The sequence below is a fragment of the Syngnathoides biaculeatus genome, chromosome 13 (genome assembly GCF_019802595.1).
Source record: "Syngnathoides biaculeatus isolate LvHL_M chromosome 13, ASM1980259v1, whole genome shotgun sequence".
Lineage (NCBI taxonomy): Eukaryota > Metazoa > Chordata > Actinopteri > Syngnathiformes > Syngnathidae > Syngnathoides > Syngnathoides biaculeatus.
The window spans coordinates 767,485-794,767 of record NC_084652.1 but is presented as its reverse complement, the minus strand read 5'-3'; the positions used below and the strand labels follow the sequence as shown (position 1 = coordinate 794,767).

The 27,283-nt window shown below is 42.4% G+C and overlaps 1 protein-coding gene and 1 long non-coding RNA gene across 4 annotated transcripts in view; one reads left to right on the top strand and one right to left on the bottom strand.

Annotated features, from left to right (window-relative positions):
• st18 (ST18 C2H2C-type zinc finger transcription factor) overlaps positions 1-27,283 on the top strand; it is a 52,665-nt gene that overhangs the window by 9,286 nt on the left and 16,096 nt on the right. Inside the window, 9 exon segments of the mRNA XM_061840140.1 lie at positions 7,659-7,768; positions 11,129-11,174; positions 13,749-13,785; positions 13,854-14,041; positions 19,336-19,965; positions 20,699-20,833; positions 24,862-24,952; positions 25,056-25,148; positions 26,659-26,867. Coding sequence (XP_061696124.1) covers positions 7,659-7,768; positions 11,129-11,174; positions 13,749-13,785; positions 13,854-14,041; positions 19,336-19,965; positions 20,699-20,833; positions 24,862-24,952; positions 25,056-25,148; positions 26,659-26,867 — 1,539 coding nt within the window.
• The window catches only part of LOC133511332 (uncharacterized), a 55,633-nt gene that overhangs the window by 12,494 nt on the left and 15,856 nt on the right, over positions 1-27,283 (bottom strand). Inside the window, exon 3 of one of the 3 annotated variants that reach the window (XR_009797876.1) lies at positions 3,158-3,361. The exons of 1 other annotated variant lie outside the window; for it this stretch is intronic. This is a non-coding gene — a long non-coding RNA (uncharacterized LOC133511332). Of the gene's footprint in view, positions 1-3,157; positions 3,362-12,825; positions 13,525-27,283 lie in introns of those variants that run through there. One more of the 3 variants, XR_009797874.1, reaches the window with a different exon arrangement.

Genomic DNA, 27,283 nt, shown 5'->3' with positions numbered 1-27,283 from the left:
TTTTTAAGGTGAAGGCGGTTCTTATATGGTTTAGTTTGAAATGTGAAGTTTGAGATGGTTCATGTTGTTATTGTTAGCCTCAGCGATAAAACAAGTAACTGTTATAGAGGGGAGATTTTTTTTCCTGCCACGCATCTAGACATAATTTTGATGTATATTTTGGTGAGAAAAAGCAAAAGAATCAAAGTTGTCCATTTTTGGGTGTGTGTCGGCATTCCTGGTTTCACCCGCAAAGGGGGGAAGCATGAGTTTATGTGATTTTTTTTTTTGGAAATTGCTAAATTCGTACATTTTAAGTTCGTAAAGTTCAGGATCAGTGGTGTGGTTTTTTTTAGTCTTTGCATTTTATGGATAAAGTTATCTGGTATTCAAACCATACAAACGTCTTTCTTCTTTCACTCGATAATGTGGGGAAACATGACTTTACATAACTTTTTGCACCAAAAAGCAAAATAGCGAAACTAGTAGATTTCAAGGGAAAATTGACCATTTTGGTTTGTGAATGTGAAGTTTATGATTCTGCGGTATGATTTTTGTTAGCTTTAGCATGCTAGGGCTAGTGTATACTGAAGTCAAACCGTAAGGAGCGCCATTCATTCCTTTTTCCTGCAACATAGCGACACATAACTCTAGGTAAATATTTGAGGTCAAAAGCAAATGAAAAAATAATTTAGATTTTACAGTAAACAGTGTGTGTGTTCTTGTTTTTCAGTAATATAGGGACATAATTTTGACATATTCTTGAAGACATTGTGTAAAATGACCTAAAATGTTCTATTTGCGGATTAAGATGTTTGGAAAGTGGGTCACTGGTTCCCTTCTCAGTCGTGTATAAGGTCAGTAGGCGGGGTTGCAATCGGTTGGAGCTGTTCTACGGCCGGGGTTGTGGTCAGTCTTCGGGGCGTAAACATACATCTACATCACGCCGCCTTTAGTGCTGCGACCGTGCTCGCGCATTCGCGTTTATGTGTGCGAGCGCGAGCTAGAGTGGAGTTGTTTAATGACAGGAACAGCTGACTCATTTAGAGAGCGCAGTGAAAGGTAATTAACCCTGGGAAAACTACAGCTGCCATGCGAGCTGTTCACTTCAGTGCAATCTGATTAGAAATCACTGACTCCTTTCGCAGGCGACGTGTCCAACGTAAACTTTTTTTTTTCTATGTGTGTGTGTGTGTGCTGCACGGGAGACCTGCCTTTTGTGCCGAGGGAGGGATTAAGCGGAACGGTTCCTATGCGCCTCCCAATTGGGGACCACCTGGTGGCATTCATGCAACAACAACAAAAAAAAAAAGAAAAACGAGAAAGAAAAGAGCCTCCTTGGGCGGGATTACTCTGCGCTCATTGTTACACCGGGGGCCTGGAACTTCTTTTTCCCCGAACACCTGTCCCCAAATTAGGCAAAGCATGTTCACAACGCCATTCAAAGATTGCAACTAGCCCGAGAGTGCCTTGGCAGAAGGGTCCACCGTCCACTCCGCCATTGATGCGCCGAGAAGATACTAATTTTATTTGACTCGGCATTAATTGGATTGAAATGAGCAAATAAAATAGCGGATCTTCATATGACAGGAGAACTCAAAGCGGCGAAAATGTGGTCAAAAAAAGGCAGCAATTGGCTCTCTGATGTGAGAAGAAAGGTTCTGGACTCGCCGTGGCTCGTGTGGTCCGGCTCCAGATGAACTCAATTTAGAGGGACTGACTTTGGAACGCCATGACAGGATTCCCCCCAAATCGCCGCGGCAAAGGTGTCACCATCTGACTCTTTCATTGGGACGCTTGCTAACTGGCTCCAACAACAAGTTTCCCCTGTAGTTATGCCATCATAACTAATCATTGAAGCCGTCGAGGCGAGCCAGCCTCCTAATTGTCTGCTAAGAATTCCGGGAGCGCCGTCCTCTTATTGAAGCCTGTCCGTCTTGGAGAAGGCGTAAGATAGCGAATCGATAATGAAAGTCCTCTTTGGCAGAAGCCGCAAACACTTTGCAGGGGAGCTGAGAGGCTGTCGTGTTGGACGCCGCCGCCCATTTCAACCATTTAACGTGAAGGGCGGGCGATGTGTAGCGTGTACGGCCTGAGAAATTATCCTCAAAAATCACACCTAATCCTTAAACCTGCTGTTCAAACATTTCAAAGATTACTTGGTTGTGTGCGTGTGTCATAAATGATTGCGATATACTTGAAAATCACCCACTTTTGTTGTTTAACTCAGGAGGAAGGGAAGTTTTTACGTTTGATAAAATTGGGGATGAAAATGGCCTCACATCCAAAATACAATAAAATTACAAACATGATGTAAAAATTAACCCATATCATCCACCCCTAATGCTCATATTTAGTGACACAAATGTCTTAAATATGATCCGTGTGGCGTTTAAAGTCTTGCTTTTGCCTTTGTATACAAAATACTACAATTAAAAAAAAAACATTATTATCACGATGTCATACTCTTCATTCTCATGTTTCATAAAGGACATATACGTTTGCTTTCTTCTTAAAACTGCAAATCAAATATTTCATAGTCTTTTAAGAAATATGAGTGATTTATAATATTGAGTTGCTCGCTCCTAGATAAACACATTTCGTGAAACAAGGGTCTTCAATAAGGTTTTTATCATGAATACAATGGAAAATTTAAAATATTATGTAATATAGGGTTCATGTCGCTCATGCTCATGTTGATATTAAATGAAGACGTGGTCTTAAATTGGGTCCAAAGAGCGTCTAAAAAAACTGTCTGCGTTAAAAAAAAAAAAAAAAGTACAGATACACATCAAAAATTAAAGTTGTTGAGTTAATTTGTTTCAGGCAAACTGGTCAAAACCATTTTTGTCTACGGGGCTTACCCCGAGAGGTCTATTTATTCGTGTTGTCATCGTTATTACATAATTACCCTTGGATGTGATCATCATGAAGTACAATTTTTTTTTTTCAAGGTTTGGTCACTGAGATCATATCGAGAGCAATTTTCTTTTACAGAAAAGAACATAAGTATATTGACATATTATTCCCACGTTTGGGGAGGGGGACCTTTTTATTTTTCCAAGGGTAGCTCAAGCTCCCCTTCATCTCTGTTGAAAAAAAATATTTATACCCGGTGAACAGTAATTGATTTTAATCTCGCCGCCGAGCTTCGTTAGCTGGCTGCCAAATTATTTGCATGTCAATGAAAAATAGCAAAAAGCAATCACTTGTTTGTTCAATCCAATTTGACCACTTGGAGGGAAAAACAAAAAACAACCAAAGAAGAAGAAGGTGCACACGCATGTGATTGCTTTGCCGCCAGCTGACCTTTTTGCCGGCGTCACACAAACTTTCCACGAGTGAAGGATTGAATTGACGTGATATTCCTTTATTGACATGTCTGAAGAAGAAAAGAAAATGTAAGAAAAGAGGAAATGTCTGACCATGGCGGTGTAACATGTAAAAATTCAAAATTCATAATTCTTTGCCTTCAAAGTCTTAAATAATAATTTGGAAAACCATTTTCTTGAACGTGTAAATCAGGGGTGTCAAACTCATTTTTGTCACGGGCCATGTTGTACTTGCGCTTTATGAGAGAGAGCCGTTATGCCTTTGAAATGATGAAAATCTTTAACCGCCTCATCATATTTACACATGAAATTTATGAACTGGTTTTGGAATCAGAAATCGAGGGTAATGGGTTTTTCACGATTGTTGTTTGGTAACACAAAAATGCTTGTAATAGCTCAGTGTTATCATTTATGATATGACAATTTGAAATTTTGGTTCAGATTTGAACAAAAAAAAAATCATGGAAGTTAATACACATGATTTGCCGCCGCGGGCCACATAAAATCATGCGGTGGGGCCAGATCTGTCCCCCGGGCCCTGTGTTTGACATCGAAATGATGATATCAAAGACCATCTGCCTTTGAAATCATACACGGTGCTTAAGAAAAAAAAATATCTAGCGCCATCTGTCACCAAAGGAGAACCGGAGCATCCGGCATTATCAAGTGCTTTAATGTGGACGCTTTCTTTCCCCTTCACTGAGTTCTTGTCAACAAGAAGGAGAGATTTCAGACTGAATTCAATTACTTAAAACATATGTACGTTGCAATTGTTTTTCATAAACAATTTCACATGAAGCAGTACATCGGAAAATTCACAGCGACCAAAAACCGATATTTTATGATCAGACATATCTTTTGGATTAAAGAGTTTTGACAGCCCGTTAATGAACCAACACAGAAGCAAATAATAATAACATATAATCATGAAATTAATCCATCCATCTATTTTCTTTGCCGCTTATTCTCATGAGGGTCGCGGGGCATGCTGGAGCTTATCCCAGCTGTCAACGGGCAGGAGGCGGTGTAGACCCTTAACTGGTTGCCAGCCAATCGCAGGGCACATCGACACAAACAACTAATCGCACTCACAATCACACCTATGGGCAATTTAGAGCGTCCAATTGATGTTGCACGTTTTTGGGATGTGGGAGGAAACCAGAGTGCCCGGAGAAAACCCAACCAGGCACGGGGAAAACATGCAAATTCCACACAGGCGGGGACCGGGATCGAACCCAGGTCCTCAGAACTGTGAGGCCAACGCTTTACTAGCTGATCCAACACTGTTCATTCAGGACAGCTTGAGCAGAAACTTTCAATTGAATTTTCCTCAGTAATTCAAAGTCAAAATTCAAGTGCGTCACAACAGAATAAGTCCTTACATGTCCCGGATCGATAATATTGAACGTTTAACGTTTTCCCATCAGATCTGCAGTGGGGGGGTCGGGGGGGGACACACTCCTAAAACCCCCCACACCACGAGCAATTAGCTTTGGATCATCGTTCCAATAATAGAGCTGCTGTGGACAACGCTAAAAATTAGGCCCGATCATCGTCATGTTTGGACCTTGTTTAACATTTACGATTGTCACCCTCAACTCTATTAGATGCAGATGAGATCAGGACAAATCGATCTTCACACACCCCACACGGCAGGGTAATCGTTCATGACGATATCCATCAATGGGGCCTTGGCTGACTTTGATGAGAAAAGAGACCTCGTGCTAAAATCAGGCCTGAATAGAATCCCGATAAATATTTTCAATGGTCAGCCCAGATCAGGAGGGTAAATTCCTTTTTAACGCACCCCACACCACTCTACAAACTGGTCTTGATCATTTTGTAAAGACATTCAATAATCTGGCCTTCTGTTGCCTTTGATCGGAATGCGGGGTCAGAATGCGGAAATATTTCTAGATTATCGATGTGTGCGCACCCTCATAGCATTCCTGATCGTCAGCCCCAACCATATTCCAAGCATATCCGAGAAGAAAAATCCTTCTGAACCCATCTCACACCCCATCTTAATCGCTCAGGATAATCTCTTGAAGACACCCAACTTTTGCAGAATTTGATCGAAAGGTGCTTGACGTAGTCAGTACGTATGTCCGTCCTTTAAGATTGCCGTTTGTCCGCTCTGAACAGTTTTCGAACAGATCAGAGAGCAAAAATATCACCCCGAACACATCCCACACCCCGATTGGACTATCACGCAGGATAACCTTTTTGATGCACCCTGTCTTTTTGTTGCCTTTGATCAAAAAGGGTGATAAAATGCTGAAATTTGCCCCGATTATTGGTGTGTGTCTGTGTGTGTATGTGCATCTCGCTTTGGTTGGACTCTTGCTTCTACAACTGTAGATGAATAGCTTTTTTTTTTTTATGAATGCATGGAAACGCATATCGGACTCCGGATCGTAAGAGAGAACGATCCGCTACGTTGGGCGTATTAGTTACCCCCCACCGCCCCGCCGACCCGCCCTTCGCGGAAATGTCGCCCTCCCGCGAAATGTGATCAGGCCACCCGTGTCGCCAAACATTCATTACAAGGAAATATGAAAGTAAAAGCGTCTATCTCTGGCTCTTTATTGCGCATAAACAGAAACACTTAGCATGTAAAATTAATGTGAAAATTATTCCCGGGGTAAACTCTAAACACACACGCAAGTTACCCTCTGCACATTTGCGCCCTTCTTCTTCTTCTCCCCCCACCCTGTGCTCCTTCCTCCCCTAGATCAGAGTGTAATTGCCAGTAATCAGGTCTGTTTGCCGCTGATAAAACCACTCTGAATGCGAGGGAGCCTCTTTGTGTGATGACTCAATTATGCCAGAAGTGGCTCATCAAACCTGGCCCATCAGCTGCTTTAATAAATAAGGAGGAAAACTTGCTGCGGGCGCATTCTAATTCCATTCATTCCATAATTAAATCCATTCCCCCCGCCCCTTGTTTTTTAACCCCTCGCGCTCGCCGCGTTTCTCGGAGGGGAGACAAAAACAAGTAACGGATGGGGTTGGGGGGGGGGGGGGTTGCGCACAGCAGACAGTGACCTTGCACAGAGCGCCCAGCCGCCGCCTATAACTCACAACGATACCGCTGAAGAGAGGTTAAGAGAAGGAGGCTCCGGCGCGCTCTTTCCGCGCAGCTTTTTCGTGTTCAAATCTCGCCGGTGACATTTGGAAATCGAACTCTCGTCTGATCGCGTTTGAGCGCAAACGACGCCACTTCCAGCCGGCCGCTTTGCCTGAAAGCAATACAAGGGGAAAAAAAAAAAAAAAAAACATCAACAAACAAACAAAAAACCTTTTCCGAGTCGCGGGCGCCGCTCCCTGTCACAATGGCGCCCGTGTTAATTACACCGCGACGGCGCGGGTAAGCGGGCCGCCGAACTCAAGGTCACCGATGGAGAACCGCGGCAGCTGCGCACTCTGGTAATAATAATGGCGGCAATAATGATAATAATAGGAAAGCGCGGCATCAAACAGCACAATTACCACTCTTTCACTGTTCCGCTCCTTCTCGCGGCATCTCGGATGTGCCGCTAATGGTGCGAGGTCATGGTTATTCATGACCGCCGGACCCCCCCACACACACACAACAAGCCCAGCTCCCCAGGCGCGCACCCCCCCTCCCCCCCACTCTGTGCTGGGAATGCTAGCAGATGGGGTTAGGGGGGGGCGGGTTCCTCAAGGACGGCGAGCGGCCAGATTAACGTGGAGAAGATCGGCCGGCGAGACCCTCGCGTCGAGGGAGGGGTGCCCAAGTGTCCTCGGAGGAGTGTCATTTGTCTGTATATTAAGGGGGAGGGGGGGGGGCGAAGGGCGCATAAATATGATTCAGCAGATGATGAACCAACTCAAATAGTCATGAGTCTTTTTTTTTCATATGCTAATGAATCCACGGTGACTCCCCCTCCCTCCATCACCCCCACACTCCCTTTTTCGTCTCCCCCCCCCCCTCCGTGAGCTATAATAAAGATGTTATTGCCCCCCCACCCCCCACTTACCCAAAGCTAACATAAATAAATAATTCTATAATAAGATCTGTGGAGTGAGCAGTGCAGAATGTACTCATTGTGCTCCCGCGTGTTTTCCCCCTTGGATGTTTTGTATTAATTAGAAGCGAGCAATTTGATCCCTGTCGAGCAATCAATTTGCATCGTGTTCCCGTGCGCGTGCGCTCCGGTTACACCTTCGCACACGTTACTGTAGTCAAAAATAAATAAATAAATAAATAAAAAACTACAGTTAAAATTGTATGAAATGTTAAATTTTTTGTTTATTTTTTTTTTTTTTAATAATTTGATTTCTTTTTTTTTTGTTGTTCTCTTGTTTTTTTTTTCCACGCAGGGAATGAAGCACATGATCGGCCCTTGAGAGACACGACAAGCGTCAGTCAGGCCGGGCACCGCCAAGCTGCCACCTTTGCCAACGCGGCGCCCTCCGAACACCCATCAAAAGTAAATACAAAAAGCATTCACGAATAATTCAAGCTTTGTTGACGAATGCGTCGTTTTTTTTTAGTTTTATTGTTGTGGTGTCTTCACTTCACAGTTTTGAATGCCTTGAGGTTAAATGGAGCATCATTTTGTATTTATGATGCCCAAGATGATAATATATGTATATATTATACTGCTTATGGTCCTAAAAATGTTTTAACCCATTCACGGGCAGGGTGGCAATTTTTGTTGCCGAATTGATATATGATTGAGATATTTCATTCATGGTTAAGTTATATGATAACTTTACTCCTTCATAATCTCGTCCCAAAAATGGGAGCCTGCCCGCGAGAGGGTACTTGGCTTTACTTTGTAGATCGTCCCAATAAACCAGAATCAGAATCAGATTAAAGCACTTACATATTTTGATATACTGAAGGATATAATGCGTGAAAATCATGAATGCCCACGAATGGTTTAAGGAAGGTTGAAAGATATTTCAGAGGACAAACTTATTTTAATTTTCATACAATACACACAATACCGTATTGTATCACTTGATGAAAATTTCTCAGCACTTTTATGGTTGATCATAAATTTAAGGAAACTTAAATACATGTTGTTTTTAATTAGGTAAAAATGTATAAAAAGTAAGAGTTTCAGTTCCATTTCACAGCTATAAAATTTTCATCTTTTCATTCATTTTATTCTAATATATATTCCCATTTTATCACTAAAATTGAAAAATTTTTATTCCTTTTGCTTAACAAAGTTGTTTTTTTTTAACACAAAACTTTCCAAAAAAATCAAAACAAGCATGTCATGGATGATATTTAGAGCCATTTTGAAGACATTTTTCTGTGTGCATGTGAGCGGGGGGGGAAAAAAAGTGTTCCAAACTAACCAGGTACATTCATTTTTTACACCAGCTAATGTATAGTATTTGGGAGTTGTTTGTCTCAATAGGCCGCAGTAATCAAAAGTAATGAAGCTATTACGAGCGGGACCTCCGAGGGCTCGGCGTGGCATTAAGAGTGCGCCACATAAAAAGGTTTATTAAAGGAAATTAAGGTCCATCACTGCCACACCTGCTCCCCTATTATAAATGTATGACAGGTCAGTGCCTTCAATCACAACAGCAAACGAGAGAGAGGAGTCATGTTTGCCATTATCGGGGGTGGGGGGGGGAGGAAAAAAGAACGCGGCGCATCCTGTGACTCACACATTTCGCTGGCTGGTGACCACTATACGCCGCCATCAGCCTGGAATAATTATGTTTAATAGCTTTTATTTGGGAGCCACCAACAACGCACAGACAAAGTGGATGGATTTTTTTCTTCTTTTTTTTTTTTTTGTTGCGACTATTTTAGGATAAACACACATGCGACCGCACACGGCCGAAGCGGAGGCGGCTGTGTGCGCTTTAATGTCATTATTTTGTGTCATTTCATTTTTTTTTCTTCACCTTTCCCCAACTTGTACATTTTTTTGTTTGTTTGTTTGTGAGAATTACAGCCCAACAAGCAACATCATTTGGCCAGCGTCTTCATATTTTCATGTCATCGTGTAGACCAGCTCCAAATGTGGAGTTCAAAGGTCATCTCTAGTTATCCATATCTGGGGTGTTTGTTCAAAATTTTGGAGAAAAAGAGAAAATGAAAATTACACCGTGGCATTGAAGTGGAAGTAATTGGTACATTTTTTAGGTATACGGAGTACATTTTGATGGAAAAAGTTGTACTTTTTCAATGTCAAGAAAGCTCAGTTGGATGTCTTAGATAGATTTTGAAATTAACTTGTTAAAGTATGATTTTTATTTATTTTTTATTTTATTTGTTCTCAAAAATACTTAAATTTTTAGTTTTTATTTTTTTATTTTTAATATTCCATTTTTATCTAGGAATTATATGACCATCTTGCCATTTTTTTCCACTTTCATTGAAACATTTTTTTAATTTGGAAAAAAAATCATAACCAATATCTTACTTAATGTTGAAAGGTGATTTTAATTGCAATTTTTTGAGGTAGAGAAGATTCAACTTAGCTGTAAATGTAGTCATTTTACTGTCAAAATCCATCCACCCATCCATTTTCTTTGCTGCTTATCCTCACAAGCGTCACGGGACATGCTGGAGCCTTACTGTCAAAATGTTTAAAAAAAAGAAATTGAAGCTTCTTAGCATATTTGGCCTCTTTTATTATTTTCAGGAGAAAGATTTGGCTAAAAATGATGAAGAGCTTTACTGTGGAATATTTCAATGTCAGTGAGCAATCCAAGTTTTACAAGGACGAGAAATGTTCAGTCTGAGTGTTCATTTGTGTGCCCAATTTGGTCAGGATATTAATAACTTTGGGCTTAAGTGTCAGCTGCAAACTGCGCTGGAAGGAGGACAACATTTTGTGTTTTTAGCTGTACAAAAAAGTAATCTCCTGCTTTCATTTTGCAAAAATGAATGCAAAGGTGTCTGAAAACTTGCATTTCGCAACTTCTCTGAGGCGCCGCAAACAAACACAGTGTGGCTCAGCCTGTGGTTGGCAGGTAAAACATGTCAAAATCATTTTTGAATATCATTGTGCAAACTCAGATGGAGCCGAAGCAATAAAAAAAATCCATTTTGACTGTTTTTTTACAGTATAATAATTCAAACTGCTTCAACTCTTCCTGCTACAACCATTAATTTCTTAAAAAATAAAATAAAATAAAATACTGTTGCACTTCCTGAAAGTAAAACTATTTAACTTATCGGTATCATTCAAAATGCATATATTATTTTTTTTAATTTGAAATATTGCAGTTATTCCTGTTCTCTCGCTCGCTCTCACACACGCACACACACACACACACACCACACACACACACCACACACACACACACACACACACACACAAAGCGGTTAGCTTACTGTAGCTGACAGGAACTGTACTGTAACTTTAAAAGATATTACAGAGGGTAGTGTTAGACTTCTAATATGCAACCACACATGATCATACAATAGATGCAGTGGATATAAAAAGTCTACACACCCCAGAGGAGAAGGTTTTGGAAGCCCGGCTAAAGTCCTGACCTGAATCCAATGGAACATCTACGTGCTGTTGTGAAGAGGGCTGTGCACAGCGTAGGAGGTGCCCCTCGCAATATGAAAGATGTGGAGTGATTTTGCAAAGAAAAGTGGGCAAATATGGCCGCCACAAGATGTGCCACACTACCTAAAAAAAAAAAAAAAAAGAAAAACAAAACGGATTATATCACAAAAACCTGCCATCTGAGCAGGGGTGTGTCGACTTTTGCTTTCCCACTGTACATGATGTTTAGCCCAGGTTATGATTTTTTTGGGACTTGGACTTGAAATGCATTTTAGTTTTGTTTTGTTTCTTTTCCAGATGGATTCTGACGGTGAGGACCAGACCCTGAATACGTGTGGAACAGGTGAGCGGCACGTGAACGGATGCACGACGGTCTAACTTTACTAGCAGCGAATTGTGCACAGGATCTTTGCTTTTCTTGATTACCTCCACGGGAAGAACTTCATGCAATCGGGACTGCAGCACAAATTATGTAAAGACCGCATATACGTGTGTTTGTAGTGTGCGTGCGTGTGTGCGCGCGTACGTGAGACGTGTGATTGAAAGCCTCTAAACTGAAAATGTCATCATTGCAAGTGTTCCTGGGGGCCTCGCGGACGCCTGTGCGTGTCGGCGAGACGCGTGAAAAGCAAATTATTTGTATTATTATTCAGACGCAAAATTGATTTAACCCTTTTAGATCACGTTGTCAGCGCTGTCAAAGGACGGGATACACGTGTGACTCAATGAAAAGCTTTTGATGTCAGTGAAGTGTCCGCATCTTTGTTCTCGCGCCGGCATTGCCCCCGAGCCATAAAGGGAGTCATGCACCGATTTGTTTTTTTTTTTTTTTCTCCACACCCTGTGGTACTTTAAGAAGTACAATTCTCATAGAAATTTCACTCAAATGGGAAAAATGTCATTTAACATCCACACACACACAATACAATATTTCCCGCAGCACGCCATTTCATTCAAATCCAGCAATCATAAACCCGACTAAGATACAAAAACTACAAAACTAATGTACTGTAATTCTCGACCTACAGAGCGCACCTGGTTATAAGCCTCACCCAGTACGCTTGTAAAGGAAATACCATTTGGTACATACATACACCGCAGCTGTGTAAAAGCCACAAGTACTCATATTGAAACCCACATGGAAATACGAGATATTTACAAAGAAAGATGGTACACAGAGATTTTAATGCTAACGCTAGTGCCACGCTAATGCTAACACTAGCGCCGCGCTAACGCTAGCGCTGCACTAACACTAGCGCCACGATAACAGGGTCGGTTAAAAAAAAAAACATACCAGTAAAAATCACAGAGGCACGGCAGTAACACGGTAGCACTAACAGGGCCCGGCCAGTAAAAGTCACTTCCTCGGCACATATATTCCATCGGTCTCACTCTTACCTGTTCCGCTCGAGTGCCGTCTCGCGCCCGTTACAAAATATGCACAAATTACCCGCATCACCGCATAAACCGCAGGGTTGAAAGGGTGTGAAAAAAGTCGCGGCGTATAGGCCAGAAATTACGGTAATATTTTACCAAGCAATTATATCGGCCCTTAAGGTTATGGACAAAAATGCTTTTGTATCTATAATCTGATATTTGCTCTTTGTTTAGAAAAAGGCCAATAGTTCCAAACTGGGATGTCTCTTTTTTTTTATTGCTTGTTTGTGTTTTTGATTGTCTCGAAAGGCGCTGATGTTAAACGAGGATGACGCTTGATGCAAACTAGCAGTAGCACGATGAAAATGTTGATAATGCAAGACAAGATGTATCGTCATAGCTTGCCCCAGATGTTATGCAAATATGCTTCCTCGTGTTTTGAGGGAAAGCCGTGACATGATTGCACCGTGTTCAAAATCATGTTCGTTTGTTTGACCACAGAAAGTAACACCCTCACTTTCCCCCAAATTAATTCTCATAATATTCTTTCATTTTTCTCTGTATGGAGCATTAATGTTTTTCCTCAAAGGAGTCACAATTTTTGCTCTTGTAAACATTGAAACTTTATTCTCATAAATTATAATTTATTACCATGTGATTCTGACTTTTTCCTCATACAATAATAATTCAATGAGTGATTACAATATTCTTTTCGTAAAACTTTTCAGCAGAATATTCCACCCCCACCAAGATTCAACTTTTCTCATACAATTAAAAATGTATTTTCATAAAAATATTTTTTCCCCTCATGCAAGTCTTTTCTAATGTAAATAAGAGTACGATTAAGTCCTCAGAAAACAAGAACTTTTTGTCTCACAACATTTTACGTATTATTCTACTATGTAGTATTCCTTTTTAAATTCTATTGTTTATTATTTATTACAACATGCATTTCCAATTTAACTTTTCTAAATATCCGACTTTATTCCCGTGAAATAATCTAATTCTCGTAAGATTACGGGCTCTGTTTTCGTGACTGCAGTTTATCTGGCACGACGTGGTAATTCCGTGTACCGGCTAAAAGAGACGTTTACGCTGCTGTGGGTGCCATCTCAGTCACTTCAATCCTGTCCAATCACAGCGGCTTCTCACGTTCCCTTTAAATGCGGTGCTTTAATTAGCGCACTGAAAGTCTTTCACATGGTGGAAAAAGAAACTGATAGCTTTGAGTCTGGGAGGTCGAAGCGCATGGAATTGAAAGGTCGGATGGTGTAAAGAAGATCGCATCGAGAAGTGGGCCGCTCACTTCCTTTTTCCTTGTAACACAAGAAAAACAGATTGGGAAGTTATTCTTATATGTAAATTGAAATCACTTGTAAAATTACAACTTCATTCTTGTTAAGCTTGCAACTTTTCTCGTCCCTTAAAATGATTCTTGTAGGACTTGGTAGACTTTTTAGGGCTTTTTCATGTTCATGCTTTAAAAATGTCATTATATGATGGGGTTTTTTTGTTCATTTTTGTAATTTATTTGATGCAGATCTGACCAATGAAGACTTTATTGTTGAGAGTAACAGGTAAGATATCTGGCACCCCCGATCGCAAGGAGCCTTTCGAAGTAAGACTCACGATTTGTCGTGCGCAGCCCGTACGGCCCGTCGGTTCGTAAACGGAGCGCACAGGAAGGGGCGGCGGGCGCCCCCGTCAACAAGAGGAAGTCCCTGCTGATGAAGCCGCGCCACTACAGCCCCAGCGAGGCCTGCGACGATGAGAGCGGGGACCAGGCGCCGCGGCGGGACAAAGACGCGGCGAGGAGCGCCGACACTCCAGCAGGTAAACAGATGTCCCGTTGTTTTGTCTGTTTTGATGAACAATCCACGCTGAATTTTAAAATCCCATCTGTTGCATTCATATTTTGCCCCCCCCTCCCCTCGCGGGCGGCGCCAGCCAACCGGCGGGGACCGCGGCCATTGCGCGCGGGACGCTGGCCACGCGAGTTGCGTCTCGCCGAACCGACGCAAGTTTTTTGACCCACGATCCTGACGCGATCGTTCGGACTTGGCGGCACCGGCTTCGGTCGGGGCCAGCTCGTTTCCCCCGAACCCCCCTCGTCTGTCCTTGAATGGCCATTGAATCCATAGAATGAGAATGTGAATGGGCGCCCGCCCCAGTTCACTCTGATTCAAATGAGACCCCCTCCCATCCTTTTCCAATTCAATTCCAATTCAAGTGGCGGAAAACAAATTAGCCGTCAACACAGCTTGGCAGGATTGGCAGAAAAAACTCTTCTCCAACATGCATTAGTCGCAATACTTTCTGTTTTCATTTTGTCTTTTATCAGGGGCAAAAAAAAAAAAGTGGTTTATTCCCCCCCAATCCCCCAGGCTTGCCCTTAATGACTTGAATTTTGTCCATTTTGGTGAACACGTGCATTCTTGCCCACTATAATCTGCACTGATTTGGTATATTTTTAACGACGTAACTAAGCAACAAACGTAATTGTCCCTTTTCAAAAGCTTTTGTTAAGCCCTCCAACACAGTCTAATACATAATTAGGCATAATGTCGACGGCTCATTATAGTACACATGCGCGTTTAAATGGACAGCGAGAGGAGTTCACTGGGAATGGAATTGATTTGTTTCCCGGGTTCACGTTACCTTATAATAATTAAATTGATTTTGGGGAAGGAATCATGTTTTTGTTGCTGCTGTCGAAGCCTTCAATCAAAATTAGAGTCGCGGTATAATATTGAGCCATTTGAAACATTTGTATTGCCTTGAATTTCTGCTTTTCCTGTCAAGAATGAATGAGAATAAGAGCGAGAACGTTAGCGGCGCGGGGAAGGCGCTCGGCGGCCGCGTCGAAATCAGGCTGTTGTTTTGGTGGAGCCGCGTCGTGTTCAGCTGCGGCCAAGTGGCGGGCCTGCTGCAGAGTGCTGCTAATGGCTATTCTGGAGTGACAACTCTTCACCTGCTCCAACACACAAACCGTCGCCGGGATCCAAGTTTTTTTTGTGTGTGCGCGTGTGTGTCCAGCTGGATGTGGAACAAAACCGCGTTCGCCTGCTGCATGAATGTAAATGCGTTTGCTGGCTTTGTTTTGGATGCACTGAGTAGATTTGTCTTGACGACATACAGTCCTGTGCTCAGATCTTATAAGGCCAACTGTAGAATATCATCACTTATGCAGTTTACATTGATACAATTTTCTCAGTCTCTCGAGAAAAAAAATTGCAAAAAAAACAAGAGGAAATTGTAAATGGCTTACCAGTAAGTATTTTGTGTTATTTCATATTTCTTAGTAGTAAATGCCTCAATACAAAATATCGATTACAATGTTGGTATTTTTCCATACGAGGGTGGAATAAGATTTGAAATCTTTACAAAAGAGGTGCAGAATTTGTATCCATCCATCCATTGTCTTAGCCGCTTATCCTCACGAGGGTTGCAGGAGTGCTGGAGCTTATCCCAGCTGTCAACGGGCACGATGCAGGGTACACCCTGAACTGGTTGCCAGCCAATCACAGGGCACATCGAGACAAACAGCTGCACTCACAATTACACCGACAGGGCAATTTAGAGTGTCCAATTAATGTTGCATGTTTTTGAGATGTGGGAGGAAACCGAAGTGCCCGGAGAAAACCCACGCGGGGACGAGGAGAACATGCAAACTCCACACAGGCGGCGCCGGGATAGTACCCAGGACCTCAGAACTGTGAGGCCAATGCTTTCCAGCTGAGCCATTGTGCATCCCAGGATTTTTTTACATTCTAAAAATGATATTTCCTGAACACACTGCCCGGAAAAAAATGCACAAATTTTGTTGTTGTTATTACTGTTTCATTTCTGTTCAATCACCGTAAATTGTCTACTATTATAAGCATTTATTCCCCAAAACAGTGCATATTATACATAGGTTTAAGGGTTATTCTGACTTTTGGGGTTGTGTATTATACTTGAGAGTGTAATATACACCGGAAATACCGGAGTACTTTTCCCAAATTTTATCGTGGGAATGAATTCATTCTTCATATGGCAGATGAAGGCTTAGCACGTCTTTTTCTCAATTCTGAAATTTCAGGTTTGACTCTTGTTGTGTAGAGTTTGCCCTGTGCTAGCGTGAGTTTTTCGGTCACTTTATACTCCCGGCAATGTCCGCTTCGCATCACGTGACCTACGCGTTGCCCCCTGCAGGACCTCTGCTAGCTTGTGCTTAGCCTGCCGCGTCAAAAAAAAAAAAGTGGCTGTGTGGGGAAAAGTTATCTCTTGTGAGTGGTCCGTTTTAGTCACAAGCTGTGACGACAAACTCATTGTTCCTCCCGGCTCCACGTGCCACCTGCGCCGCCTTGATTAATTTTGCAGCATAATTAAATGAATCATCTGGTCATTTAGGTCCATTTGTTCAAGCAGACACTGTTCCACAGTCGCCATTGTCGTTGCTTTCTTCCTTGTTAAGGAAAGTAAAGTAAATAAATCTACCGGAAATGACCGAAATGTGCTGAGGAAGCACCACCCGGTGTCGTCCTAGCCAATACCAGCCGTAGTGACACCTCTGACTTGGAGAAGCACTCCAGCACAGCTTCAAAACTGCGTGTGTGGTTTGTGCTCGAGTAAAAAATAGGAAATGGGAATATCAGAGGTTTTCATCAGTTTTGCGTTGTAAATGATCGTGTCGCGTGGCGCACAACAATTGTTTGTAACCTTGCCCTACGTGCTGTGTTCTTCCAGTCGTTTCATTGCCTGGTCTTGGTCTTACAGTCATCCGCTGAAGCCCTAATATGTGTTAACGTCAGTTAAAGAGGGTTAAAGTCATCCTTTCTAACGCATGCGAAACAACCACTTATCGACGCCCGTCGTGTCTCTCAAGTGGCGGCCGCTGATTAACAATGGAAGGCTATCGGATGGATTGATTCCATCAAATCTCCTCTGATCCTCTCAAATGCTCCCAACTTATTCTCTGTTAAGGCTCTTTGGGTTTTGTGTTTTTTAACGTTTTATTATTATTTTTTTTTTACTTTCTATCCTCTTAAGTGGCCAGACAGCATTAAGATCAATGCAAAAAGTAGGTTTCGATCTATGGATTGGGAGGAATCAGATCGCACGGGTGGTGGCGATGATGAGACGGAGCAAACTTGCCAAATGGGTCAAAATCTTTAAACCAGGCAAAACCAGGTTTAAAAAAAATCCGTCAAACAAAATGTGCGCCTCTTATAAGTCGACAAGATGAATCCGTTGAGGCCCATCAAACATACGTTTGTTTTATTTTATATATGACGACCGTGTGGGGACGTAATGTTTATGGGCTGTTTAAAAGACTTCTTGAAGGCTACCATTTGCTCTGTAAATTTAGGAATATTGTTCTCAGTGGACTTTTGACAAATAAAAAAGATATACTGTACAGAGGGAAATTATGTATTGACAATAGTAGTAGTCTTCCATTGCATATAAAAATTAAAGACGCAGGTTAAGCAGTTTTTGCCTTGTGTGTATTTGTACATAAACTAACGTCGTCATGCCGACGTTCAAGAAAGATTGTGAAGTACATTTCAATACATAATGTGCACATACTGTAGAAACTACTGTAGTTTGCAGGATTACATAACACTCCACTCCAGCGTTGATTTGCATGAAACGGTGTGGATCTGTGCTGAATCCAAATAAAAAAAAAGTACAGAGGAATCTGTCGCCTGTTTGCACTCAAAGAGAAATTTATGGGGAAAAACTCACGTTTATATGACCAAGAATTTGTCTCATAAGATACAGTTTTGAATTTTAACCCCAAAAAGTAATACTGCGAGTTAAGTAGCAAATTGCTCGCAAGATTAGCAGAATTAAGAAGAAAAAACATGAAAATGTTGTTTGAGTTTATAAGAAGAGAGTCGGTTTTTCTTGAAAAATGTCTGCCAAGAACTGTCATATTTTTTTAACAGGCGGAAAGCTTCAAGATTTTAATCCAGTGAGAACGAAATCATAATTTGGGAAGAAGATTTTTTTTAATTTAGTGAGAACAGAGCTGCAATCATCTTCTGAGTTGTATTATTGCGGGAATAAAGACGGACCCCCCCCCATCATAAAACAGTGGTAAACCATTTTTGATGTTAACCTGAGGACAAAAGAAATCAACTGTTTTTTATTGTTATGATTTTTTTGTCTTTGCTGGTTTCTGTGTCAATCATGTACCTGTCATCACTTTTCTCCAGTTTGCGGCCCCCCTGCTGGTCCTAATTCCGCTTTGTAAAACACAGAGTTAATTTTCTTCGCCATCAAAAGTTAAAACCTTTTTTAATTGAGTATTAAATTTGTATTCTAAAACGTGTTGTAGCGACTGAATCTTTTGGTGTTTGACAAATTAAGATTGCACGGAACCGTCTGACATCAAAACGTAGCAGTGAAATCAACGTTGAGCGGCATGCCAGTCTCTCTTTTTTTTCATTTTATTTTCATTTTTCTTAAAGGATAATCTGATTCCATTTTTGTTTTCAGGAATGTTCACTTTCCTCCTCTTCATCCCCACAAATCAGATTTGATGTTTTGACATCAGCCCTGGAGCGGATGACAACATGTTGCCGCTCGGCTTCAACTTAAAAACACACATTACTAATTATTATTTTAAAAAAGAAACATACTGTAAATCCCCCATAATCTTCATCTTCAATCTTTGTTGCTTCAGGAAAAAAAAAAAAAAAAAAAGAGGACAGAAGCAAAACAATTTTGTTCCCCAATTCCGTCTTTCATGTTCGGCTCACAAGAATAAAAAGAAAAAAGCATTTCATAAATGTAAATCTAAAATATACTTAGTGGTGAGTAATTACTTGGAAATCCCGCCACCTTATGCTGTTACATGTATTTTTCCCAATAACATGTTTTTCTCACTGTATTATTTGCAGAAAAAGTGACACAAGTTCTAAAACCTTAAAAGGATTTTGGAAGATTACAAGCAAATTTTTATCCCGCCGCTGAGCGCACCCAAAACACGTGTTTGTTCCGTCGTGACGGAATACATATTGTAAAAATAATACATATAGACACTGATGAAATGGCTTTAATTCCTTGCATAAAATATTGAACTAGGGTGAAAAGTTACGCGCAACAGTTATGCTCACAAAACGATCAATGTCTCGTTTCAGATGGGAACTTCAGTCCGATCGATGGCACGCCGGACAGAAACGGCCGCTCCAACGATTCGCTGGGTTGGTCCGAGGTGACCCCCGAGGACTCGCCGCGGTGCGAGGTCAGCACGCCGGAAATGTACGAAGATGAGGAAGAAGAAGCCGAGGAAGACCAAAGTCAGGACAGGCTCAGCTACACGTCGTCCCCGCGGAGCCCGAGGGAGCTCCGCTGGGCTTTCTCCGCAAAAGTCAACGACTCGAGCCCCTCCGGAACCTGCGAGGAGCCTTCGCCCGTCAAGGAAGAACCTCAATCGGAGCTGAGCAGACGGGGGGGCCTTTTCCAGGGATACAGGCCGGAGGAGGAGGAGGTGGGGGAGGTGGGGGACAGCGACACGGAGGCGGAGAGGCTTCCCCCGCTGGACGGCTGGCCGCTGGACCACCTCCGCTACCGAGGCCTCGACGCGGGCCGCGGCAGAGTCAACCTGAGCCTGCTGGAGCAGGCCATCGCGCTCCAGACGGAGCAGAGGCAGGCCTTGCATCACGCCTACCGCGAGATGGACCGCTTCCTCATGGAGCAGATGACCAATGAGAGGAGGCACCAGCGCATGATGGACCTAGACAACAGGCTCGGCTACCCCGCGGGCAAAGGTACGTGGATCGGATCGGGCCGGTTGCCAAGAAACCCCCTCCGCACCTTCTTCTTCACAATAAGGTCTTGCCTTTTCCGACAACCTTAGGTTGGCGGGCATACTCCGGGCCCATTTAGTTTAAGATCCGGCCCGTGCTCGCAATTATAAAAAGATTTCTCCTGCTATAGAAAAAGCAGACTGTGAAGAAAAACCAAATCCACCCACGGCGTCCTCATGAACCCGAAAAGAGAATCGCAAAAAAAACAAAAAAGAAATCGAGAGGAATCCGAGCTTGAAATCCTCTTTGGCGCTTAAACATTTTTGGCTACAAGTCAAGTAATACATAAACAGACTTATAATAATAATAATAAACCTAAATTGCGACCACCCCGAATATTGGATTTTGATAGCAATCAAATGGATATTTAACCATGACCATAAGTCTTAAATCCTGCTAAAGTCCCGCTCGTGTTACAGCGGGATTCTTCAAATGACTGTGGCTAAATGTGTAATCCTCCGTGTAATCTTTCCGCGGTCGGGCGGTAAGAAGTCTGTTCAACTACAGCCTTAACTAAAACGGCAGATTAATAGATGCTTTATATATATACATAGATATTAAAAAAGAAAAAGTGTCCGGCTTTGCGTGATATTTCAATCTCTTGGCCCGCCGTGTAGAAAACGAGTCCCGTACTACAAACTCCTCTTGTACGGAAAAATACATCTTTTAGTTTTTGAGTTGTTTGTTTCTCCAGACTCTCCGCGGGCGGACAAGCGGGACATCAAGTGTCCCACGCCGGGCTGCGACGGGACGGGTCACGTGACCGGACTCTACCCCCACCACAGGAGTTTGTCCGGGTGTCCTCATAAAGTGCGAGTTCCTCCAGAGAGTGAGTGTGCAAAAATATTCATCTTTGCTCTCTTCATTATTTACACCCCATTTTTTTCATGAAATATTATTTCATATTTCATCGGACTACATTGGTCCAGTTATGAGGACAAAATCTCAAATGCAGTTTATCATGTTTTGTTGTCTGTCCATGCAATGAAATACAATACAATACTTTTTTCATTTATTTCTCGATATTTTCTTTAGTTTACATTGTTTTTATTGAATTTGTAAATGTACTACGAAATATATTCCGTCATTTGCGGACTATAAACCGCAACTTTTTTCACACGCTTTCAACCCTGCGGTTTATGCAGTGGTTCGTCTAATTTGTGCATTTTTTTCTAACGGCCGCAAGGGGGCACTCGAGGGGAAAAATTAAGAGTGAGACTGGTGGAATATATGTGCCGAGGAAGTGACTTTTACCAGTCCGGCCCTGTTAGCGCTGCGCTAACTTGTTACTGCCGCGTCTCAGTGATTTTTGCCGCTATGCTTTTTTTTTTTTTTTTTTTTTAACCAGTGTGATGGTCTGAGCGCTCCCGGTGCTGAAAAGTGTTCTTGTGATTAATGCGCATGTGTGTATATTAATGCACATGTTCCTATATTTTGTAAACTTCCGGCCAGTCTGAAACGTCCCCATCCATGTTCCATTCAACATGTGCCATTCGCCAACTTGTCGCCGAGTGTTCATGTTCGCTATGGACGTCTCAGAAAGATGAACACAGCGAACGTACATATATGTGTATATCTTTTTATCAACTTTTGTTTTAAGGGTAGGTTAGGGTTAGGATACAACGTGTGTTAGCCCCCTCGATGGAGAAGAAGGGGAACTATGAGACCGGGGGATTTCCCAGCAAGCGTCTGTTACGTACCCAGAGTTTCCCTGTTAGTAATGCATGCGCATTAATCACAAAGAGACGTTTCAGCACGGGGGAGCACTCAAACCGTCATACCGGCCCTGATAGCGCGGCGGTAGCGTTACCGCGATGCCGCTAGCATTAGTGCGGCGGTGCTAGCGTTAAACTCTGTGTACCGTCATTCTTTGTAAATATCTCGCGTTTCAATGTGGGCACCTGCGGCTTTTACACGGTTGCGGCCCATGTATGTACCAAATAGTATTTCCTTTACAAATGTACTGGGTGAGGCTTATAACCAAGTACGCTCTGTAGCCCGGGAATTACGGTACACAGTAATGTGTATATCCAACATTTCCCACCTTGAAAAGTAACCACCTAAACCTGTCGAGATGCCATACTTGCCACCCAGGTGGATGCGCGGGTGGGGGGTTGTGGGGGGGTCACATCCCCTTCCAACCATCCCTTCGCACACCACTGGTAGCAACATTATTTTGGGGCTGTGTGGGTTTTTGTTGTTGTTTTTTTGTTTTGAACCAGCCGATTATTGGGAGCACGGCGTCTACATTAGTGGAGGCCACCGTTAATAACTCCCGGTGTCAATCAAAACCCATCATGGACAACATTTTTTGCTCCAGCTCCTGTACACAATTTTGCAAACTGTCTATAAGGGTGTTTATTATTTAGACATAAAATGTTTGTTTAATTCCAGTGACTGCTCGTAGGGAGCACGGCTTTCTTAAACACTGAATTCAGTTCAAACATCAGCGTCACTTTAAACAAGTAACATAAAGCGTTTGTGCGCCTCGTGCATTGAAGTCTTTTTTTTTTATTTTATTTTTTTTACTTTTCAAACCCCCCCTCCATTTTGGCGATTGTTAAGACATTCCAACAAAACTCCACAAACATTGGACATTAAAGCGAAATGTTACAAAAGCAACCGGAAAGTAATTAACTTTTCTAGCGGAGTGTAGGCAGTGTTTGCGAATCAAAGGGTCGAGCTAGTATGCTATTGAACAAAATAAATATGACAAGTGCGGCCAACTAATTGGAGGACGTGGCGGAGAGAAAAGAAGTTTCTAAGGATGCACGGCAGCCCCTTCGCGACGCTTTTGTTTTGAAGAATATAATCAGCCGTCTTTCTTTGCACTAAGCCACTGTATTTACATTGTGGCCACTTTCTCCCTCGCGCTCACACGCGCCAAGCACTTTCATAAATCGTCGCTGAATGCCTAAAATGTTCGCTGTTCTCTATGTTCAGCTCATAAACATTTAGCGTGACTCATTGAAACACTTGCAAATTCAACATTTCCAACCCTGGAATGGAGAACAGTGCAAGACTTGCTCAACTTCCATCTGGCGCGCCTATATAATTATTTCACTGTGGATTGGGTGACAAAAAAAAAAAAAAAAAAAACGGGGGGAGGGACAAAACGGATTTACAAAAGGCCAAAGATTATTAGAATATTATGCTAATCATTGTGTTTCTTCCCTGATAAGATGGAATAAGTTAACAAAACAAATGTTCAGACTTTAAAGGTTCCTTTCGAACCCCTTTTACCAAAAATGTTTCCCAATGGTCAGCACGGTGGTCCAGCTGGTAAAGCGTTGGCCTCGCAGTTCTGGGGACCGGTGTTCAAATCCCAGTCCCACCTGTGTGGCGTTTGCATGTTGGACACCGTAAATTGCCCCTATTGTGAGTACGGCTGTTGTTTGTCTTGATGTGCCCGGCGATTGGCTGGGATAGGCTCCAGTACTCCCGTGACCCTTGTGAGGATAAGTGGCTGAGCAAATGGATGGATGGTTCCCAATGTAGAGTTCATTAGCAGCAGTCTCGATGGTTTTGGTTGCAAAATCTAGACTTCGAATCTGTTCAAATTTACTTGGAGAAATTGTTGCTAGGTGCCAGCGTCTATTTTAAACTTTCACTAAAGCAGGGGTGTCAAACTCATTTTTGTTGCAGGCCACATTGTAGTTATGGTTTCCCTCAGTTCCCGTTATGGCTAAAACCATGATGCTTAATTGCCGCATCGTATTCACACTAGTTTTGAATTAGAGATCAAGTGTAATGGTCTTTTCAGACATTGTTCATACTTGGTCACACAAAAATGCTTATAATATCTCAACGTTACCATTTATGATACGTGACAATTTGAAATTTCCGTACAGATTTTCACAAGAATCACAGAAGTTGACGGAAATGATTTGTTTCCGCGGGCCGCATAAAATCATGCGGCGGGCCGGATCTGGCCCCCGGGCCTTGTCTTTGACACCTGTGCACTAAAGTCAGCAAATACACTTTGGTTCTCACACCAAGTACCTTGGTAACGTGTAGCAGCATCGAGATGATTCTAATCAGTTCAAATTCACTGGAAAAAGTCACCCTCACCTCATTGTGACGCATTCATGGTGCCCCCAGTCACATGACCAAATGTGGTTCCCAGGAAGTGCTCATTTGCACCATCCTGGGAAAAAAGTGACGAAAAGTTTGACCTCGACGTCAGGTATTCAGGTACACTTAAATACGCTTAAATACTGAACCTCGTGAAGGGTTAAATTGCACCGTTGTAAAGATAAGTTTGAGCAAAATGTAAAGAATTCTAATCAGAATATCCATCCATCCATTTTCTTAGCCCCTTATCCTCACGAGGATCACGGGAGTGCTGGAGTCCATCCCAGCTGTCAACAGGCACGAGGCAGGGTACACCCTGAACTGGTTGCCAGCCAATCACAGGGCACATCAAGACAGCCACATTCACAATCACACCTTGGGGCAATTCAGTGTACAATTAATGTTGGACGTTTTTGGGATGTGGGAGGAAACCCGAGTGCCCACAGGGAACTCCACAAAGGCGGTTCTGGGATTGAACCCGGGACCTCAGAACTGTGAGGCCAACGCTTTACCAGCTGAGCCACCGTGCCGCCCTCATCAGAGTAATTCAACAAAATCACCCTGACATCATCGTGACAAAGATGGTTTCCACTATGTGAGTTCATTTGCACCATTCGACAGGATTTTGATGGTAAAATATCAAGGTGAGGTGTTTGGGGGTCCATTTTGGACAAATGCTTCCGTCACCAAAGCGAGTTGCTAAGAAAGCGCTAAAAAGTGAGCAGATATGCTTCCCAATAAAGAGCTAATTGTCACATTTCTCTTTCCCTTTGGTGCTGTCAGTCTTGGCCATGCACGAGAACGTCCTCAAGTGTCCGACTCCCGGTTGCACGGGAAGAGGCCACGTCAACAGCAACCGGAGCACCCACCGGAGGTAAATCACAATAAGAATAAATCATAACAAGAAGACGATTGGGCCGCAGAGAGATGAGAGCGTGTCAGCGATTGGCTTACAGCGTGTTTGATTGTCTTCCCAGTCTGTCGGGCTGCCCCATCGCCGCCGCAGTGAAAATCGCCAAACCTCAGGACGAGAGCCTGAAAAGCAGACAAATGCCCGATCGCTCGCCGAGGTAACGCGCAGTGCCAAGGGCGTCAAAAGCCGTCACGTGGCCGGCGAAATCGGGAGCGCGCGCGAGAGCGAGCGGGATACCCGTGATGTTGTGCGGGGGGGGGGGGGGGGTCTTGCGCAAGTTAAGCTCTGCAAAAAAGTGATAAACGCCCTTGTTGTGTTTTATTGAACGATCCCTCCAGAACGCGCAGTCTGTTGCGAGCTCCAGCCACTCTATTAGAAATGATAAAAGAGCAGAACTCTTTGTTCCCGCTGGATTTATCACGGGCAGGATGCCCACTCCCGCTATATTAATTAGTCTGGCAACCTGGCTGCCGCATCGACGGCATCAAATCCCAGACTATCTGTGCAAAAAAAAAAAAAAAAAAAAATCCTTTCCAAAATAATGCTCAACTGCGTTATCTGAGCACCGACCGTCGTTTAATCGCGCAAGAATAACGAGGAAAATGTGGAGTAAGTTTGTCATTTTCTTGGGCTAAAAATGCAAGTTTACAATAATAAAAACAAATTTGGAAAGAGATTTAATATCACACATACAATCTGGGAAAAAAAGTTTCTGTTTTTGAGAAGATGATGCAAGGCAAATGTGCAATTTTTGAAGGGAACATTTTTCACAACTTTAGTCAGGATAAAATCATAATTTCTGCAAGAATAAACCCACAGTCTTATGTGGGAAAAGGCAGAATTTTTTTAGACATGAATGTGAGAAATTTACTGTATAAAAAAAAAGGTCAATTTTATCAGGCTAAATTTGGAATAAGAGGAGAGAAAAAAGTCAGAATTTGAGTCATAACTTTAAGATGACAAAGTTGTAATTTTATGAGGACAATGCAAAAAAAATTCAATATGTATATAATATATGCTTCACTTTACAGGGAAGAATTCACATTTTTAGAGGATTAAAATAAAAATTTTATTCCCAAAAACTTGGACTAAAGTTGTAATATTAAGTTGTAATAAAAGTCCGATTTTACTAAGTCATAATTTTACAGTTTTAAAAGTATACGAAGCAGTGTTGTTACAATTGTAAGTTTTTAATGTCATAAAACTAAAGTTACAAGTTTACAAGAATAAAGCACAACACATTTGGAATAAAATACCATAATTTTAAGAGAATCTAAATTTTTATGATAATATTGTGGAAAAAAAGTTGCAATTTGAAAAAAAAAACCTGTGGAGTAGCGCAAGAATAAAGTTGCAATTTTCTGAAGAAAAATACCAGTTTTACAAGGACGCATTTGTAATATTACAAGAATAAAGTCATCATTTTACAGTGAAAAGTCACAAATTTCATTGAAGCCTCAGAATTTGCACAAGAAAAACGGGCCGAAAGTGGTTCCGTTAAGAGAAACGAATCTGGATTTAAAGAGAATGAAGTCTGGAATTTCCTGGCAAACCAAATCACGTTTTGTTTGTTTGGTTTTGTTTTGTTTATTTTCTTTTTTTTTTGCTTTTTGCTTTCCAAAACCAATGTGAACTCAAGACGTGCTCGATTTTGTGCGTGCCGTCAGGATCGCGGGCCCGGTCAAGAAGTTGGAGCTGAGCCAGCTCAACTACCGGCTGGCCCACCCCACGGCCGCCTTGCACGGCGGCCCGGCCAAGGACGCCGACAAGTTCAGCGGGATCCGTTTCGACTACGCCAGCTTCGACGCGCAGGTCTTCGGGAAGCAGCCGCTCAACGGCGCCGGCCGCGACGCCCGACTCTCGCACTTTCCCGAATGTATGTCCGCTGGCGCTCCCATCCTGCGCTTTTGCGCATGTGAGGGTCCCTTTTTAACATTTTCTTTAATTTCTTGGTATCATTCATTTCAGCCATGTCGGGTCATGCTGTCGTTTTCTACAAAAGCTCGGCGCACTTTCAAGAAATGTTTTTGAAAACAATTTTAAGAGAACTGTGTTGCCAAACTGCAATTAAAAAGGTCCAATTTTGTCCTGGAATTGTCCTCAGCTGTAATTCGCTGTCTGAAATTCACTGTTTAAATTCAGTGTTAAGGAGGCAGCGTTACTTTAGGTCAGAACCCAACACCCAGCCAATCCACTTACGCTTTCTAAGTATGTGACGTCACGTGACTAAGAAACCGTGACTGGATTGGCTGGCTGTTGGGTTCTGATCTAAAGTAAGGCTGCCTCCTTAAC